Source organism: Corvus kubaryi, unplaced genomic scaffold (genome assembly GCF_017639235.1).
Source record: "Corvus kubaryi isolate FWS band 111438036 unplaced genomic scaffold, C.kubaryi_AGA036_p1.0 37284, whole genome shotgun sequence".
Taxonomy (NCBI): domain Eukaryota; kingdom Metazoa; phylum Chordata; class Aves; order Passeriformes; family Corvidae; genus Corvus; species Corvus kubaryi.
The window spans coordinates 3,720,224-3,739,711 of NW_024581088.1; the positions used below are offsets into that span (position 1 = coordinate 3,720,224).

The 19,488-nt window shown below is 43.9% G+C and overlaps 1 protein-coding gene across 2 annotated transcripts in view; it reads right to left on the reverse strand.

The window, feature by feature from the left end:
- Positions 1-3,973: 3,973 nt before the first annotated feature.
- Positions 3,974-19,488, reverse strand: part of SPNS3 (sphingolipid transporter 3 (putative)) — a 35,537-nt gene continuing 20,022 nt past the window's right edge. The window contains exons 11-13 of one of the 2 annotated variants that reach the window (XM_042025942.1): positions 16,659-16,757; positions 13,898-14,066; positions 13,239-13,403 (exon numbers count right to left, since the gene is read on the reverse strand). In XM_042025942.1, the coding sequence (XP_041881876.1) occupies positions 13,899-14,066; positions 16,659-16,757 (267 nt within the window). In that variant the 3' untranslated portion in view covers positions 13,239-13,403; position 13,898. Of the gene's footprint in view, positions 13,404-13,897; positions 14,067-16,658; positions 16,758-19,488 lie in introns of both variants that reach the window. The other variant, XM_042025941.1, reaches the window with a different exon arrangement.

Here is a 19,488-nt window from a genome sequence, read left to right on the forward strand (position 1 = left end):
ATTCTATCTGGAGAGGACCTGCCTCACACAACCCATAAGAGACTCCACAGCTGAAGTCCTTTCTACCAAAGCAGTATCAGACCTATTTGCAAACTCTAGACAAGTGCAGTTATTTGAACAGGGAGCATTGTCTATCTCCACTGAGCAAGAAAAACACAATAAACTTGGCAGCTCGTCTTAAAATCTGGAAATGCTGGATTCTGGCACATTTCCCCAGCCAGCAGCATCTTCCCTCCTGCTGTTCAGTGACAGCACACACAGAGCAGTGTCCATCAGCTGGTGCATGGGGGAATTACTGGGGAAAAGCTGTTCCAAGGGTGGCTTCAAGCTGAAGTAGAACACCATGTAATCTCCAGTTAGCTGTTATTATTCCTTATTAGAGAAAGAAGAGCCTCTCAGGGATCACTTACACAGCGAGATGTATCAGAACTGAAGGGTTGACAGTGCAGACAGCAGAGCACAGCACATGCACCAGCCCCTTCATGGTGCTCCACAACAGGAAAGCACATCCCAGCTCCTTGTCCAGGTGCACAGGGGACACAGAGCCTATGGGACTGTCCTATTCTTGTTTTATGTTACCCAGTTCATGCTCTGCCCACACTTCAAGGACCTTGCTGTCATTCAGAAACGAAAGCATTTTGATGTGTGTGTGCTTCATTACAGAAAATCATGCTCAGAGCAAGGCTATGGTAAGCCACATGGAAAAAAAACTACCTGCAGGAGAAGAGATTCCCAAAGCACCCCAGGCAGCTCTGCAATTATTTGACAGCTAGTTTGGGGAGAAAATGGAGCTAAACAAAGGCTGCAGGATGTGCAGCGCTCTCACATACAGCACAAGTTAAACATGTTACAGAAAATGGGCCTGTGAGCCAAACAGGGATTTCAGGCAGTATCTTAATTCCCAAAAAACAGTCTATTGACAGTGATTTACATGTGACAGGAAGGCTCCCAAGCAGATGGGAAGCTGGCAGACTGTTTGGATAGCTGCAGTCCAAGGAAGATTGCCACTGAATGCTCCAACAGCTCTATAGAGCAGAGACAAACTAAATATGCAAACTGTAAATGTAATTAAAAGGACTGGAGGGATTGGTTAGGAAGGGAGAACGAGAAGGGCTTGAAAGGTATATGTGGAAATATTTAGGCTAACAAGTGGAATTTGTATGACAACATTAAGAAGGATGAGTATCAGACAAAGAATAAATTTATGGGGAAATCCACAAGGCTGTTTACTAATGCTACTGATACACTTAACTAAGATAATTAAAAGCTCTAAGCTGAACTGCCATTTAAGGAAAAAAAATTATAGGAAATAGCCTGGCATCAGCAAAGAATAAATTGGCTCAATATACATTTCATAACACATACCTACTGCTGGAGGCTCAAGTTAGTGAGATCCTGAGTGTGCCCAACCAGAAATGTTTCCTGAGTGGATCAGCTGCAGTAGAGTATTTGTGATTTACAATAAACCCCTTACTGCTAAGGCAGACATGCACACAGGAAATAACAAAAAAGACCAGCTAAAACACTGTGACCTCTTACAAGACTTAGAGAACTGCCTGTACTTGACACAAGACAAAAATAAAGTTGCAGTGGTCTAATTTAAAATGAGAGAACATCTGACTGTTATTGAAGGCATCATCAGCATCATTAGTCACCTGTAGCATTTAGAGCACCTATAAAGTAGCAAATAAGGCTGTGTGAGCACCTGTGCCGTTATAACCCTTTCCAAAGTTAGCATTTGATAAGACAGTGTTTGATAAAATTTTAAAATAGGAGTAATTCAAGTGCAACATCAAGTGATTGATGTACCAAATACAGGCAAAGTACATTGCCCAAGTTTACAAGTATATAAAATATGTCATATATGTATTAAAAAGTTGCACTTCTGGTTTCAGCAGTTTTCCTGCAAATTCAATGCTGAATACCCTGAATATTCCTGCTACATCCCTACTAAGCCAAGGAGATTGGGATGCTGCAATGGTTGGGGTGTGGATGTCAGTGACCAGGGTTTAACATCCCTCTTCTGGTTTCTGCTGTAAAAACATAACGTAGAATTATTTTTGTGGAACCTGTTGGAGGTGACATGCAATTAAATGACACATTTAATGTCCCTGTCTGGCAGCACTCTGAGAAACTGTTTTAAGGAGAATGTCCTGTACTAAATGCACTGTAATAAACACAGTGAGTCTCTCAGTTGGAGCTTCTCAGTGACACAGAGAATCCAGAGGCGCCACTCCAGCAAGGCTAGGCCAGGAGTTAAAGCAGGCCTTCATCACCCAGGTGAGGAATTCTGACCCTGGAGAGCCCCAGACAGAGAGTTTCACGCAGAGATGTTAAAATATCACTCCCCTTGGCTGGCTGGGAGTGTGCAGCTCTTTCCCTCCCTTACAGCCAGGTCAGTGTCTTTAAAAGCAGGTGGATGTATTTACCTTGTACCATTTCAAGCCTTTTAACCACAGAACAGAGCAAGACTCTTTATTTTTTAAAGCAGGGTGCTCACTGACGCTGGGCTTGGCCAGTCTCCCAGCAGACATGAGAGTTGTTTACACTTGACAGACTCAGACACACTACAGCACCTATGGAAAAGGCTCTTCATTCCTGTTTCATCTTTCCACTTAGGTAATTCCCTTTCCCCTTCAGATCACTACATGTATTTCTAAAATTAATCAACACACGTCCTTTATTGTGTATTTTATCCTGTAATTCAGAAAATGGGCTTGCTGCCACTGAAGCTCTACAAAATACTCCCAAAGCTGATTTTCACCAAATGAGACTTAAGGAGCAGGAGCTGTGCTGGGCCAATAGACCCTTCTTTGTGTTCCCTGTGTCCCTGCTGCTGTCACAGAGGGACAGATGGCCCATCTGAGCACCACCAAGAGCTCAAGTAAGAGTTTGCTTCGCTTCAGCTCCAACTGTTTGGAAGCAACAGTCAAGAGTCAGTTCCATCTACCTCCCCTCACTTAATGTGATCAGATTTTCCCAACTCCTCTGCACAGGACCTCCATCCTGCAGGAATACTGGCCTTCCCTTCCTCAGCTGAAGAGACAAAATATTCTGGAACACTCAGGATGTCTTTAGGTAGCTCCTGGGGATTGTTCAGTGAATTTTCCAGTGGTTAAATCCATATTCTCATATGTGTCAGAGTCATTTAAAATGAGATCTTGCACCTTCTTCAACCAGACCATGACAATATAAAACAACTCAATGTTAGTCTCAAACTGCACATCATTGCTGTCTCTCAGCAGTTTTTGTAGATATTAACAAAAAATGCTGTTTTCACTGAAATTTTGCAGCATCTTCAATCAGGGAAGGTGAAGGAATAGTTTTATCAGATCAGAGAAAAAGTAGTCTCTTGTCTCAATCAGAGACCACCTGGAGTCACTTCAGGAAAAAATGAAAGAAACTGTACAGGGTTTAAAGCTACTGCCTAATTTTAGAATAAAACATTTCCCTAAGGATCCTTACAGTAACTTTCATTCATGTCAGGGATTTTTTTTTCTTGTTGCCCACCAAAAACCTTTGGAAACGTTTGTTTGCAGTGAACACAGCACTGCTGGGCCATAGGAAGGTGGGTACAGCAGGTATAGATGTATTTTACAGCTCTTCCACTGGCTCAAGCCAAGCTGGAGTCCCCGTATCTCCTCAGGGCTGTATTTTGTGTGTGTACATGTTAAACATCAGACTGCAATGTTTTATGTACCCATAAAATTATAATGCAGTCAGTAACAGATACTTATTGAACAACATCCTGATTTTATAAACAGACCTAAATTGTCTCCAAACGTCCTACCCCACTTCAAAAAGCAGTGTCACAGACATAACTTTTTACAACCAAACCCAGCCCGTGGTTATCACAAGGTGTGAAGTAAAGCAATGTTTGGGCAGTAGTTATAACATTCCTCATTGTTACCTGTAAGCATCAGAGGAATACAAAGTGCTTTGATCTAAGGAAGAGGCAGTGCAGGATTCCAGGTAGAGTTTAGCAGAAATTTATTTCATGAAAAGCTTCATTAACCTGAATTGTTTTACATCTCATTAGTTTCAGACACTCCAGTTTAGCATATGTTCACTTCTTCCACTTCTGCAGTCCTTCCTCCTCTGTCAGATGGTTCCTGAGTGTTTTGCTATACACCAGCAGTTGCTCCCACAACCACTGCTGGACACTGCTCTGGTAAAACATGCTGATTCTGGAAATACTTCGGCTGGCACGAAAGCCTTCCAAGGGAAGGCTGAAAGCAGCATTCCTCTTGGCTACAGAAAATTAATTTTTCTAAAGTTTAAATTTACTTGCCATGCTAGAGAGAGTTCCCTTCCACATCCCTCGTGACACAGGATCTAGTCAAGAAAAATTGGTGAAGCCTCCATGTCCCACAGTCCCAGAGATCACACGCTCCAGGGACAGAGACCATCAAACCTTTGTCCTGGCATTCCTCTGTGAAAGCCAACAGCTGCCCACCTCACTAGAGCACATCTTTTACTCAGACGTGTGGCAGCACCTTTTCTCCTTTCTGTGGATCCCTCTAATCCAAATTCCTTTCCTTTGATTTTCCCATCTTCAGCTTTCTCCTTGTTACAGTCCCAACTTCCTGTGCCCTTTCCTGCTTTCAAGTTATGGTGCTCTAAGCATGTTAAATTCCTGCCAATCAAACCTGCAGAGCAGGGGCCTGTCCTGAGAACACTCACCTGTCTTCTGCTGCTTTAGGCTACAAGAACTGAGCATTTGAAATCTTTATTTTGGTGCCTGTGAAGGTCTGACCTTGGAGATGGCAGTGTCTGAGGGCCTCTCACTGACACATCACTGCACTGGTGGCTGTTAGGTCAAGGACTTTCAGAGCAGTCTTGAGAAGATGAAAAAGAGAAACTGAAGAAATCTGGAGAAAGGTCAGCACCTAAAGGCCGTGAAATAGTCCTGGCTCAGGTAGTTCATCTCAACTCATTGCAGGACACTCCTCTAGTTCTAAAAGGAATAGCAAGAGAATTGAAATCTCACTATCAGTGAATACCATTTGGAATATTTTTAATTAGCATTTTCATTATCACCATCTACTTTGGAGCCCTCTCAAAACCTTTCTAAACAGATCTGTGCAGAGCACCTTACAAGTACATGATGATGCAAGGCTGGATCACAGTTCCATGAGTTCCCCAGGACACAGCCAGTTTGCTGAATGGCACTAACACTCCATTGCTCCTCTAATCTATGTTGGGAAAAGTGCTGTAAATCCAAGGGCACCACTGCCAGGGACAATCCTAAGGGACTCTGTGAACCTCTCTGTGGCTGCTGCCACAGTGTGAGCTCGGGACACTCCTCAGAGGGAAGCACTGAGCAGGGAACAAACAGCCTGAGAGTTCAATCAGGTTCAAATCCCAGCTCCACCTGACCAAGACACTTCTCTGGGCTTTACTACCATTAAAAACAACCCTGTAGATGACACTGTTCCCTCTCAGTAAAACACTGCTCAGTTGAGGGTTTTTTGGTTACTTATGAGTGAATTGAGTACTACGCTCTTCCCTCCCTCCATGTAATTCTTTTTTCAAGAGACACAATTTCAAAAGATGGGAGAAAACTGCAATACTAGTGCCAAAGTCCTCCTGTTGGTCTCTTCAGAAGCTGAGAACTGCTGGCACTAGCCCAGGAAAAGTGACAAAGAACAGGAGGAGTTTGGAGAGCAGCTAGACTTGCAAACCTCAGAGCACTGTAAAATAAACCAAACACAAAACAGAATGATGATTGGCAGTGATGGGATGACTGTGCTGCTGGAAATGAAAGTGCTATGAATAATCAGGCACCTCTGACCCAGGAAAACATTGACTTCATTTGCAGCACAAAACAGATTGCAGATGGTATTGGGGAGGGGAATCCAGCTATTCACTGTGCTTTCCCCTCACCAGAAAAATTCATTTCCTCTGTACTGTTGAGCAATGAAATGCACCTGATTGGATCTGCTGAGACAGCTGCACATAGAAGATCTGGAATGAAAAATTAAAGAGCCCATGGGGTGATGCTAAAGGTAATCCTATTAAAACAGTGGGCTGAGGGCGAAATGCACATATAACTCCTATTTTAATAAAGAATTAAAACAAATCCCTTAAAGGAAAAAATTTATTTGGACATTTATTTGAAATCCTAATGTCATTGTTGCTGAGTTAGATGCTGGATGTCAGTGCACAAACAAGGATGTTTCTCATTCCCCACTGCTCCCCCTGTTTGTTCCTATTACTGCTCACTTCATCCTGCACTTCCAGCTGCTCCCTGCCTCCCATCTCCCTGCGTGCTGGGCACACCTCTCTGCTCTCTGCCAGCCCTCTCTGCTCTGGCTCACATCCCTGTGAGTGCCCGTTCCTGTCCAGCCTCTGCAGGGACAGGTGACAGCTTCACCTGGGGCTCTCAGCACTCCCTGCTCGCTGTGACACATTTCCCATGGCCAGGACTCCAAGGGAGAAGGGAGAGCAGCAGCAAAGGCCCATCTTTAAAGCAGGCTGAGGGCCCTGGCTGCTCCTGTCCTCAGTTGACACCAGAAGAGTGAGGTGGCTCTGACTGGAAAGAAGCCCGAAGATACAGAATAACATTATCCCTTGTTATCCCTGGTCTCAGCCTTTGGCTAGTGGAGAACAAGATGCAGCAAAGCCTGCCTGGGAAGCAAATGCAAACAGCTCAGAATGTCCCTCTGGAAACCTCCCTTGCCTTCAGCATGTCCATGTCTGACATACACAGGTCCTTGCTGAAACTCAGGTGTCACAGCCCCTCTGACAAATGCTGCCTCAGAACAAATGAATTGAAACACTGGCTTTCCAAGGCCATTAGAAATAAAGTCCAGAGGTGAGGAGGAAGAGGAGGAGGAGGAGAAGGAGGAGCAGGAGGATGCATTTGGATCTTTTTCTTGCCCCTCCCCAGCATCACTGAAGGACAGATGTTTGTCACATCAGGAAATAAAATGGATATCTTATAGTAGGAAGCTCAGCTTGGGTTTAAGGCAGGTTTGCCTAAAGAAGCAACATGTACTTACTCATAGTTAAAGAAGTCTGCCCTGGAATTGTTGGGATAACAGAAAAGCCAATCACTTGTCAAAGTAGACCCATCCCATTGCCACACCTCTAAGCTGTCTACGAGATCTCTCTTCACCTAAACAGGCTATTCTTTTTTGGTTAAACATTTGCATTTTATGGAACATCAGCAAATGGGAATCTTTCCCCTTTCCTCCCATACCTTGCCATTAAAAAGAGACAGAAGTGTCTCAATTAAGTTGGCAAGTCCAGGCAATCCCAGTATGACAATTTTCTTCTCCCTCAGACACAGATCACTGACTTCTTAAGAGCCACCGGTGTCAACACTTCAATAACAGAATCACAAAACAGGTTGGGTTGGAAGGGACACCTTCCACTGGACCAGGCTGCTCCCAGCCCTGTCCAACCTGGCCTTGAACACTTCCAGGGATGAGGCAGCCACACCTTCCATGGGCAACAAGTCCTGTTGTTCTGTCATCCTCATCCTTCCAAGAGCACTTTGAGCCTCTGGTAAAGTGCAGCAGAGAACATTCACTGGTGATTGCTCCAAGTCAGGAGACACAGAGCTGGGAGCCACCGTGTTTAACCACACACACTGACCTTCGAGGGGAAGGCTGCTGCTATGACAGTAACTGCACCTGCTCCATGGCTAATGTGCTCCCACTTGCACATGGAGATGGTGATGGATCCCATTGATTCACACGCCCTCAGAGAAGGACCAGACCCCACAGTGTGGGCAGGTTTATAGGGTACAGATGCCCATACCCAGTGCCCAAGGAAAACAATTCTAAAATTAGAACTGCAATTTTCTTTAGGAGCTCTTCCCCCTCCCCGTGCATGTCAGGAAGGCAGCTCTGTCGTCCATGACTTCCAGACAAACAAAGGGCCAAAGAAAAATAATTCCCTTGCTCAGGAGCTTACCATACAATTCCCATTCAATTATTATTCCCAAATTAATTGGAAGGACAACTCAGAGAGATTACTGGCTTGCAGGGGCTTTTGTGGTAAAAATCAGATCATAAACATGATTTTCTTGGATAAAAGATTGCCTAAACACTATCCAGCTGCCACTGAGCATCCCCTTGGTGAACATCTTGTCATTCCTAATACAAAACCCAGATAATATGTTTACTACAAAAAGAAATGGATTGGTAACCAGCCCTTTTCACCTCTCCTCTTCCCCACTGCACTCACACCCACATACTTCTCTGCAAGGCTTCTAAAAATCATTGATGGGGACTCTGCTCCTTTCTACTGTGATCTGCATTTTATCCCACTACTGGATGAATCCGTATTTATCCAAATGGGCTAAAGAAACACTTTTTCACCTGGTTTTACTGCAGAAATATTCTCAGCAAGAAGTCAGGATTCTTTTGCAGTTCATGTCCTCCCTTAGAGCTCTGCCTGCTCCCACCTCTGCCATACCAGTTCCAGTGACATCTTCTCTGCCCTGGGTTGCCAATATACACAAAAATGAAGTTCATGCACTGAAAAGGCAACCTACCAAGACAAAAGGCTGTGCAGAAGTTAACAGCTGCACTATTTGCCAGACTGGAGATTAAGCAACAGTCTCAGACCTGCATTTCTTAAAGTGATGTTTTCATTAAGCAGGATAGATATTCCTGAAGAAAATGCCTACAACCAAGATTTCAAACATAGGTGCCTAACATTAGGCTCCCAAACCTATCTTTAAGCTCCTAAATCTTTAAGCAAATGGCCTGGTCCTCTCGAGTATTGATCACAGAGTGACTCAGCGCACCTTCGCTAGGAACTGAGGGATGAGAGGCTCTTGGGAAAACAGGAATGAAAAAAGGAAGAAGTCAGGCCCCTTCCTAAGGTACATGCTGGTAGAATAAACCAGGTAGCTTGAAGTCAGCACTTTCAAAAATTATTCCCTCCATCTTTTACATCAGTTTCAAGCCTACTGCCCAACACATTTGACACTGAAAAGCAAATTATACCTGCATACATGAATGCATGAATTTACCTCTGAATTCAATTTAAAAGACCTTTTCACAATACTATGAAAAGACCCACCAGAGTGTATGAGCAGATGCAGTCAGACTGTGGTGCCACAGTGTGAGCTGAGTCCCGGGCAGGTCGGGTTTGGTCATTGCACAGACTCCTGGTTTTAGGGAGACAGGGTGTGTTTCCCAAGTCTGCTCCAGCTCTCTTGGCAGGGTCAGGCCTGCTGGGATACAGACACATTCCAAATCTGGGCACTTAAGAGGGCATTTACAAAGCACCTTCATGCAATGAGATTTGACAGCATGTACATTAATCTCTCCAATTAGAGCTATTTGACTCTTGCAGGGTATGTAGGCAATTTACATACTAATAACAAAACTGCTAGGAAATATTAAATGACACAGAGTGAGACCCACACAATTTGATCAGCTACACAGCAGCAGGATCAAGAGCCTCCTCATATCAACCCTTGTTTCTCTTATAAGCCAAAAGCTCTCTAAGAACCTTTCCAAGGCTTTATTGGATTACAATGAGGGTAATTATAGCACTGAGATGAATCCAGTGGCTCTCTTGTAATGAAATACAGCCAGTTGTAGCTACTTGAGTGCCAGCCTGACTTGTCAGGGCCTCACAGACACTGTTTCTTTCGTGCATTTTTTGCCTATTCCGAGGGATGAGGTGACTGCTCCCCAGTCCCAGGCACCCTCACAGGCAGGATGGGAGAACCAAGTGCTCAAAGGAGGCCTGAAGAGTGAACAGTGTTTGCAAACCAGCAGAAGGATCTCTCAAGAAAACTTTTGCCATAAAAGTTTGGGGATAATGGAGGACTTTTAGCTTTCTTAGTTATTTCAGAATTTATTTCAACAGACACTGCACAGGCATTGCATTGTGGGGAAGAGAAAGAAAAAGCAGAGGTGATAGATCTACTGCTAAGAAAAAATAAAATCAGCTAAATTTGGCTGTTTGGGTCTTTCTGCACTCATATGATGCTATTCTTAGGTGGAGAGTGTCTATCTCCTTTAGCTTACTTTCCATACTGGAATTCTACAGATTCTAAGCCAAGAGGACATATGTACCTAATGGTAAAGGCACCAGCTGAGCTCCAGCCACTGGGCAGTGCAGGGCTACAAGGGGAAACAAGTGCAGGGGAGAGGAACAAGACAGAATTCAGCCATCTATTCTGAAATAGAATATGGGGGCAAACACCAATTTTCATTGCTGGAGTACTGACACAGGACACCTGTGCAGGTGCTGATTTTTTCAGTGGAAGTTAGGAATGAGTTAGCAAAAACCCAGCCATCAGGGCTGGTGCAACTCTGAGCTGTCACAACTGACCCAGGCTCAGCACAGGCCCCTCAGAACCACCCCCTGAGCCTTTTTTCCCCACTTTTGACACCCATGGCTACATCAGCAGCATTAGAACGTTCACAGCTGTTCTGCAAAACAGTTTGCAAAAGACAATTCAGCTGCAGAAGTAATGAGGGCAAAGAGGAATAAAACACAAGATGTTCTTAGGAGAGAGCAGCCCAGACAGCACCTCCAAATCTGTCGCCTGGAAGGCCAAGCTCTGCCATCTGCACCTTCAGCCACAGCACAGGGAGTTCCTGAGGTGCTGTGACATCCTTTTCCAGAGCAGAGCACAGGGCTACTTGTTTGGGAAGGAGAGAAACAGTTACATGAAACATCTTTGGCAATTAAAATTCTGCTGACAGGAACGTCACGCCACATCACTGGTGGAAGAAGTGAACCCTCTGGAGAAGTGGTTACACACCCTGGTATTGTGACTTAGACATGTCCTGCCCACTTGGTGCCTTTACAGGCATTTGGCAGAACCTAGAAATAATCACAGCACTGAAGGCAATTTTTATGCAAAGCAGAGCTCTAAAACTTGTTAAAAAAATATCCACAAACAGCAGTAAAGGTCACCTGTCCCTGCTTTGGGAATGAGGGAAGGGGAGGAAAAGATCAAAAGGATTACCTGAATGGACTTATAAAATCCCACCTTTTGGAGCTGTTTCAATGTGTATCTTACTCACTATTTTGATTGGAAAGAGCAAAGAACAAATGTTGAGGGTAGAAGGAGAATATATAAACAATTACAGAAAATGCACATTTTGACAACTTGTTTGATTATCATTCAGTTGCTGCAAGGGACACAGATTCCCTGCAGCAGGAATGCTGCAAAACAAACAATCCCAATAACCAGCAGCTTCCAGCAGCAGCTCTTTCCAACGTAGACAGAGCATCTGATTTAATAACTTTTTAAAGCCCTCCATTTTTCTCTTACTCATACTTAGTTGGAACCATAGAAAACAACTGGTATTTCAGTTGAGGCCTGAAAACCTTAGCTCCTTCACTGGCTGTGTGCCAGGACTCTGTGACTTTCCCTAATGCAGGTTGTTGGTGGCATGAAGACTGTAATGTCTGAAATAGCTACCGTGCAGCACAGCCCCCTCCAGCACTAAGTTAACCCCTCCATGCAGAATTTGGTGACACCCACTAAGAAGCAAAATCAAGACATGCAGAAAATGTTAAGAAATTCTACTCCTCTTACAAATCCTAGCGAGGAAGTTCCATCTTTAAGAGACAGCACCAAGCAGGTGATGGAAACAACTTCCCTGCCATGGAGGCAGAGGCTCCCCAGGCTGTTCCACGCAGGTGCTGCCTCTGTCAGCAGCTCAGTGAGACAGGACAGGGCAGCTCCAGGGAGGCCCAGGCACAGCTCAGATTATCCAGTTGCTTGGTGGGAGTGTTAGTCCTGCTAAATGCAGGAAAAAAGAACAAAAATACACATCCTTTGCCCACAAATTGCAACGAAAAGAGAGAGGTATTTGAAAAGATGGAATGACTAGTCAGTGTGATCCTGCTCATTTCTAGGCACTGACTTTCACAGAGGAGATTGGAGTAGGAGTAGGAAGGAGTTTGTCACGGACTGCTTGTACCATTTACAGAACAGCATTTGGCATCTCTTGCTCATATGCCAAATACATGCCTGCACAGTGAGCCAGATGCACCTTCTAGTGAATTTTTTGAAAAGGAATTTAATGCTGACATAACAAAAGTGATAAATTGCTCAACTGTTTGCAGGGCAAGTCCTGAATGTACCGATAGAGAAGCACATGGAGCTGCTGAAATCCTGCCATGGCTGAAGCACTTAGGACTTCTGCAAGCTTATGCATTCATATCCAATAGCAAAAATCTCTTTTTGGACATGGGCTCTCTGGCACCACAGGAGTTTCCCAAAGGTCAGTGTTACAATGGCCATGGCTAGTTTTTGCAACCAGAAAAAGTCGCTCAGTCTTTCAGAATACAAACCTTTATTTTAAGGACAATTATTACACTGAGTATCACAAAGTTTCTCTATTATTTCCCACAATGGTCACATTTCACTACCTGGGTTTAAGTCAGACTTCAGAACAGATTTTTTAAAAATGAGGTAGACAGAGGGAAGAACAAAAGCCCGCAGTAGCTGAATTATGCTATTTACAGTGACATTAGACATTCACAGTCATTACAGGAATATTGTGCTTTATGATCCTTATTATTTACTGGGAGAATCAGGCAAGATTCACAACACTTTACAATTCACTTGCCAATATCTTCCTCAGGCTTTGGCTTTAAGGTGCTACTGGGAACTACACCATGACAAACAATGGAAGTTGGCCACACTGGTCATGTCCTGTTTGGTACCTGGCATGATACTGTGACAACAGATATCACATCCCAAATGCCCTTCACTTTGGAGATAAGAGTTCAAATGGACAGTTATATTTAAGTGGTTTTACTTAAATATAACAGTTATATTTTAGTGGTGCTACTGCTCACTCGTGAGAGGAGATACTTACCCAAGGCCTGAGGATACACTGAAGAGCCTCAAAGTATTAGGGAGAGGCCATTAACATGTTACATATAAAATTACCACAACTCTCCAGTCTTGAATCTGACATGACTTTGATAGTTTTTGCTTCTCTTGGCCATTTCAGACAATTTAAAACACTCTTTGTACTATCTACATTTTCCAAATTCTACAGGCAAATCTCATCCTGCTAAGAACTTAGAGACCTCCCTAATCTCCAAGAGATGTTGTGCCTCAGAAGCTCCTGCCTTGTTGAGGTCAGCAGTTGTGCTGGTGACAGCTCTGTAGAACACCCTCTGGAGCTCTCCAGCCCCACAGAGGACAAGGACCTGGTTATGGATGGGGGAGGAGGGTTGCCATATGCCAGTGCATGAGCAATTTTTGACTTGCAGTCAAAAGCATCCAAAAAACTCAGTATGCAGGATTTTCTGCCATATGGAGGAATTGTGATTTGGCCTTCTCCCCAGCTGTATCTGATTAAGCAAAAAGGAAAGAAAAAAGGGAGGACATTCTTTTCTTCAGTGCAAACCTCACCCCAGAGTTCATCTTCCTTTGAGGGACAGTTCATTGCTGGTACCTGGAAAAACAAGTCAGAGCAGAAGGAGGCTGTAAGAACCCAGGTGCTTGAGGACAGAGCTCTGTCCAATTCAGAAGTTTTTTTCCCAAGTCTTTTACACTTTGAACACAATTTCTTTCAGGGAAGAGGGAAGTGCTACAGAGAGACAGGACTGGTTCTACAGGGCTGAGAAAGATCAGAGTAGACAAAGAACCTCATGTTCCATGAAGTCTGCAAGGGTGCATTACAGTAAATGATGTTATTTCCATGTACTGCAGCATTCTGCACTAACAGCAATTTTGCTTGTGAGCTCTGTCATTTGTTTTACTCAATGTGGAAGGTTTCTTTAATCTGAGACTTTGCTGGGATTTGCCCTTATCTTTTTTATAGAGATTGACATGGCATTACCATAAGGCAGACGTTAACATGGTTTAAGGTTACAGAGACAATTCTGTGGCTGGTGTCCAAACAGGCCACCATATCCAGGTTTAACAGTTATAAAGACACACAGACACCTCAGAGCCTTTGTGCTTCTTTCCGATCTTCCTCGATGTAGAAAGATGTCAGGAGGAAAAAGCCTCCTCCAAAGACCCCAACAAAAGCACAGATGATAAAGCTGTACTGCATGCTCCGGAAACTCCACTGCAACGACGGGATGTTCTTGGCCTGGATAGCGTTGGAGATCTGGGGAGTGAACAAGGCTGCCATTAATCCGGGATAACACCTCCATCCTCTCCTGCTTTAAACAGCCTGTTTACAGTGTGGGCCTTGAAAAGAATAAGAGTCAGACAGGGATGAGAGCCTGCTCCCAAAGTTTGTCAAACCCAGTACCCAGCACACCTGTACTCCACTGCTCTCCAGCTGCCAACTGGCCAAGGAATCTCATGTCGTTTTACACCTTCAGTGCCTCCAGTCACAAGGGCAGGAAATACATTTCACCATTTCCTAGCCCATCTCCAGACTGCCAGCACAGGATGGGCATTTGGCAGTGACCTTTAGCATTTCTTGATCCTATTCAGTAAATTTCTGCCTCCCTTATTGGCATCCAGTGGATAGAAACAGGGGGTCAAGCAGCAATACAGGCACAAGCAGCAAGACTCATAAGACAGGGAAGAGATGGAAATTAACCTGAGACAAGAGTGGGGTCTGCTTTAGAGCCAAAAGGCTTTTGAGGAGTTATGGAGTGACACTGTGAGTAAGTGGGAGGAAGAAAATAACAGGCAGGTGCTTTTTGCACTGGAGGGAGAATGAGGTTGTAAAGGATATAAATGATACACATGAATTTAATTTTGAAGACAGAAGGAAAATCTGATTTCCAGAAACTCAGTAAGATTCAACACTTAACCCTTAAGATTTCAGGAACCTGAAATCTTTTCTTAGCATAAACAAAAAGATAAATGTTGAAAGCTGTCATTTTTATTCCCACATTTGTTCTTGATGGTTAGAATACACTGTGTGACTTGAAATGCATAAATACAAGACTCTTCAACCTTTGCTGGGTTTCTATGATTATTTATGACAGTTTAGAAAGATAAGAGCAAGATCAACTCTAAATGGGCACCTAGGGACTACAGCAAGCATAATGGCTGCAATACAAACCCAATGCATTTAATTTTAAAATGCTTAATGAAAAAATCTCTGGAGTGCAGAGGGAAGAAAAACAGGCTCTGAGAAAGAAAACTCCCTGATTCCTCAGCCAGATTTTAAACTAAAATGTTGGCTGAAGCAGGTTAGGAAACACTATCAGGATATGAAAGCAGATTTGGTGTTTAACCAACAGCAGTCATGGGAAGTGCTGGTATATGGCTTCACAGAACATTCCAGAGGACAATGTGGGTGCTCAGTACACAGGAACACAGTTGGACACACGGCAGTTTTATTCCTGGGTTTATTGCCTCTGTTCTCTTTGAAGTTACAAGGTTACCTGATGTTAATCTCATCTGGATAAGCTTTTTTTTGTCTTCACTCTTTTTGATGAGCTGCTTTCCAAGGTGACTTCTGCAGGTCCTGCACACAGTGACAGGCAGGATGCAGCACAAAGCCTCAGTTCTGCCCGTGCCCCAAAGAGGGCAAAGGACAGCAGGCAAGAGGCACAGTTTTATCTTTCAGGTAGAAAGCTTAAATGAATAGATTGGTAAGAGAGAGAATGAACAAGACATATTTCAGCTTTTGGGGTACCTCCCATTTTTGCATCCCATTTCAGCCATTTTCCACAGTGATGTTGGTTGTGTTCCCACACACATACAGTCAGATAAGTGTGAGAGCAGGAGTTTCCTAACACCAACAAGTAAAAAGGAAGTCAGCAGGGGGAATCCCTCAGGGAGAGAGGTTGTCTTCTCTGCCAGACAGATTACACAGCTGAGACTCTGGGTTTCATCTGGCTGAGGGCAAGGGGAACCTCCTGTGTGGCTGGGCCAGCAGCAGCTGTGCAGGCACAGCTCACTTGGGCATTGCTGGCCCTGTCTAACCCTGACACTGTTAACATGAGGTGAACTTCTTTAAATAAACTTTCATGCAAACACAACTTCAAAGCAACAACAAGGACTCAATCTCCCATGTCAAGTAAAGCAGAAAAGTCAAATGGGTGCTTTGTTAGCTACTGTGTCTTAAAATGAATGAAGGAAGGAAATGAGACTGACAGATAATAGTCCACTGAAACTAAAATAATGAACTGCACAGAGAAAGCAGTATGAGGCTGATTTGCCCAGAAGCACCTAAGATCAAGTAAATGTAGGAAGGGCAGAGAAATCAGGTCCCAAGGAATATGGGAATTCAAGGTTAAGGTGATTTGAGACCAGAGTTTTAAAGGTCAAGTAAAGACAACCATTGCACCACTTTTGTTCTGATTTTTAAGAGACCACTGACTAATTGCAAGATTTCAAACTTCGAGATTTGAACTAAGTCTTGGGTTTTAACACATTTAATTAATTTCCATGAAACTCCTCACAAACCTAGCAGAAAGTGCTTAAATCCCATGACACTGTCTTTGCAAAAATGTGTGCCTTCAAAAATGTATGAATCTGCAAATTTAAAATAAAAGTAAATTTCTACACACTGCAAAGAAGTACTCACACCTAAAAGCAGTGTCACAGGACCAGGTGCTTCATGCAAGTAAAAACATTTAGAAAAATGTCTCTGTGTCCTAGACTCAGGGCCAGCAATTTGAGTAATTTCTGGTTTTGGATGAGGTAGTGCCTATGATTCTGTGAGTTTCTGTCTTTCAGTTTCTGTAAGTTTTACCCTAAGGAAAGCTCAATAAGGAGAGAATTCACTTACAGCTCCAATGAGGTATGGGCTGCCTGCGTCTCCCAGCAAATGGCTCACCAAAATCTGCAGGGCGATGGCTGTGGACTGTCGCCTCGGTGTCACCACATACTGAAACAAAGCACAGCCCACAGGAGAGGAAACATCAACACAGAGAACTTCATGAGTGACCAGCTGCTTCTAGAATATCCCAGAGACACTGATATAGCAACTTTTATGTATTTCATATTCAAACACTGTTTACACTTTTGGAGACAGAGAAGTTATTCTGAGCAAAAGAGTACATTGCATGTTTTGTTGAGGAAAAAAACATTCAAGAAAGGAAGACACAGGAGAAAATAACAATAAAATAGCTAATCTGTGACTCCTCTGCTTCCATACAGACTCAGAGCAGCTTGTACAGATCCATTTGGCCGTGCAACCAACAGAAGCCTCCAGCCAGTATCCCTTGCAGTCACAATGATTTGCTTATAAGGATTCAGCACTGATAGTCCCTCAGAAAAATATCTTCTGACCTGTGTCAGCAGGCCTGCTCTAGACTGCTGGGGGAAAGTGGGGTACCTGGAACCTGGAGGAGATGTAAAGCATGTCAGCTGAGGCCTTGCAGACCCCTTGAAGACTGAGGGTGAGGACCCAACCTGCCAGACCAAAAGGTGGCTGGTGATGCTTTGATAGCACTGCCTGTAACTGGGAACCACCTGAGACACAAGATACTGTAGTAACAACACCTCACACTGATTTTGTTTTTCAGTGCACACAGTTTAAATAACGAGTTGGAGAAGAAGATGTGGTGTACATCCAGAACACAGCAAAGCATTGCATAGATTAGAACTGTTTTGTCAAACGAAATACATGAATTTGGGGGTAATAAGAGCTCTTTGCCTGTGCTACTGAAGATCAACTGTGCCTGATGAAGTCTTTCAATAATACATTTATGCAAAAAGCATTCACAGTCAGAATGCTTCAGAAGCAATTTCAAACCTTCATAGCTTCATTTTCCAACCACTTGTTTGTATCAGAAACAAAATGCTTAATATTTTCTCAGTCCTCTATTCCACAATTTGGGGGGCTTTCTTGAAACTCATCTAAATGTCACTAAGTATGTCTCACACATTAGTTAACAGAGTGATTGGTGGTTTTTACCAAGGGACAAACTCAACGTGTATGACCTATACTGTGGCTCTATCACTGCCCTCAAGGAAACATTAACATGCATGGTAAGATGGATTTAAAACTAAAAAAGACCCTGCTCTCACATTTAATTTAGAGTTTTGGTACTGCTTACCATATACTGCAACCATTTTCAGTAAAGAACCAGACAACACTGGCAGTGCCCCTCTTAGGCACTCCACTCAACCTTGGATACACAAATCACTTTTAAACCAGCATGTCTGCACCCATTAAGAGAGCTCTGAGCAGCTGGATTAGAGCAGACAACCTCCTTCCTTCCTCTGCACACGTGCAGCTAACGCATACCCTGCTCCATTCCTAGTTCCTCCAAAGCAGATATTTCTGAGCATGGATATAAGACTTATTTTTCATTAGGAATATTTAGGTAGAATGCTTCAACACTAGTAAATATTAAACCAGGGATGCTTTGGAGATCTCTCCAAAGTTACAGAAAACCACTGTGATGTCATGTTGCCACGACACTGCATCCAGCCCCATGACAGTGTAAGAGCAGAGTTATGTGAGATTGGCTGCTCTGAAATCCTTGTCACCCATGGGATGAAGGAACAATCCAACAGCTCCTTCTCACTGAGGCCACAGCACACTATGGCCTAGTGTGTGCAGTCTACCCATGGTTTCTTTTCCCTCTCAGAACCTGCCTGGATGATGAGCATGCACAGTTTGTGAACAGGCTTTCTTGCACAGAGACTAAAAAACTACAGTATAAAACTCTAAGCTTGGGAAGCAGACCTGGCTATGACAGACTGTGCTAGACTGGAGACTGTCAGCTCTTGGCTCTCTGAGGATTTCATGTCATCTGTCCCAGACTCAAAATTTCTTTTATGGATAATGACAGGCTGTGTTTGAGAAATGCAAATCAAATATTGTTATGCACTTAGTATATTGTGGGCATTGAAAGCATGAGAAAAGCTAAATGTAATTTGGTTCTCCCAGTGCCCTGCACCTTACTACCTTTATTTAATATCCCATATCTCTAACTACAAGAGACAGATGGAACAAAGCTGTAACAAGAAAAATACAAGAGAAGAATAGGATGTTTCCTATAGTTTCAGGGCTCATACAAACTCTGCCTGTGCTATTACTCAGGTTCTGCACAACAGAAACTGTACTCTGTAGCAGGGGGGGGGGTCCCGGGAGCAGGGGAATCCAGCCAGAGTCACGACAGGAACACCGATACGATTTGAGCATCGTGCTCCAGTTTTATTGTTCGGTTACCCCAAGTTATACTTTTTCCAAAGTTCACACCCCTTTCCCATGAGAAAGCCTCTAAGCAGCGGGGGAGCTGACCAGTGTATACCTTTTCCCAAGGCTGTTCAAGGCTGCCAGCTAGCAGGTGCCTTGCAAGCCTGTTTTCAGCCTGAGGCCCCATCAGGGGTACTTCTGCAACAGCCCTGGGATGCCCAAGCTCTCCTGGGGTATCCTGTATTCCACAAGGAATCCCTCTACAGTACTCAAGAGCTCAAGGCACTGTGGGATTCACTAGGAAAAGAAGAAACAAAAGACATTCTTGCACAGAGACTCTGAAGTAGCCATGGGGTCCTGCCTGGCCACAGTGACTGCCCAGGACCCCCCACCACGGCAGGAGTGCAGGTAACGTCCTGGAAACTGCCCCTCTGAGGAGATCCAGCCCAGATGCCTGGACAGAGAAGTA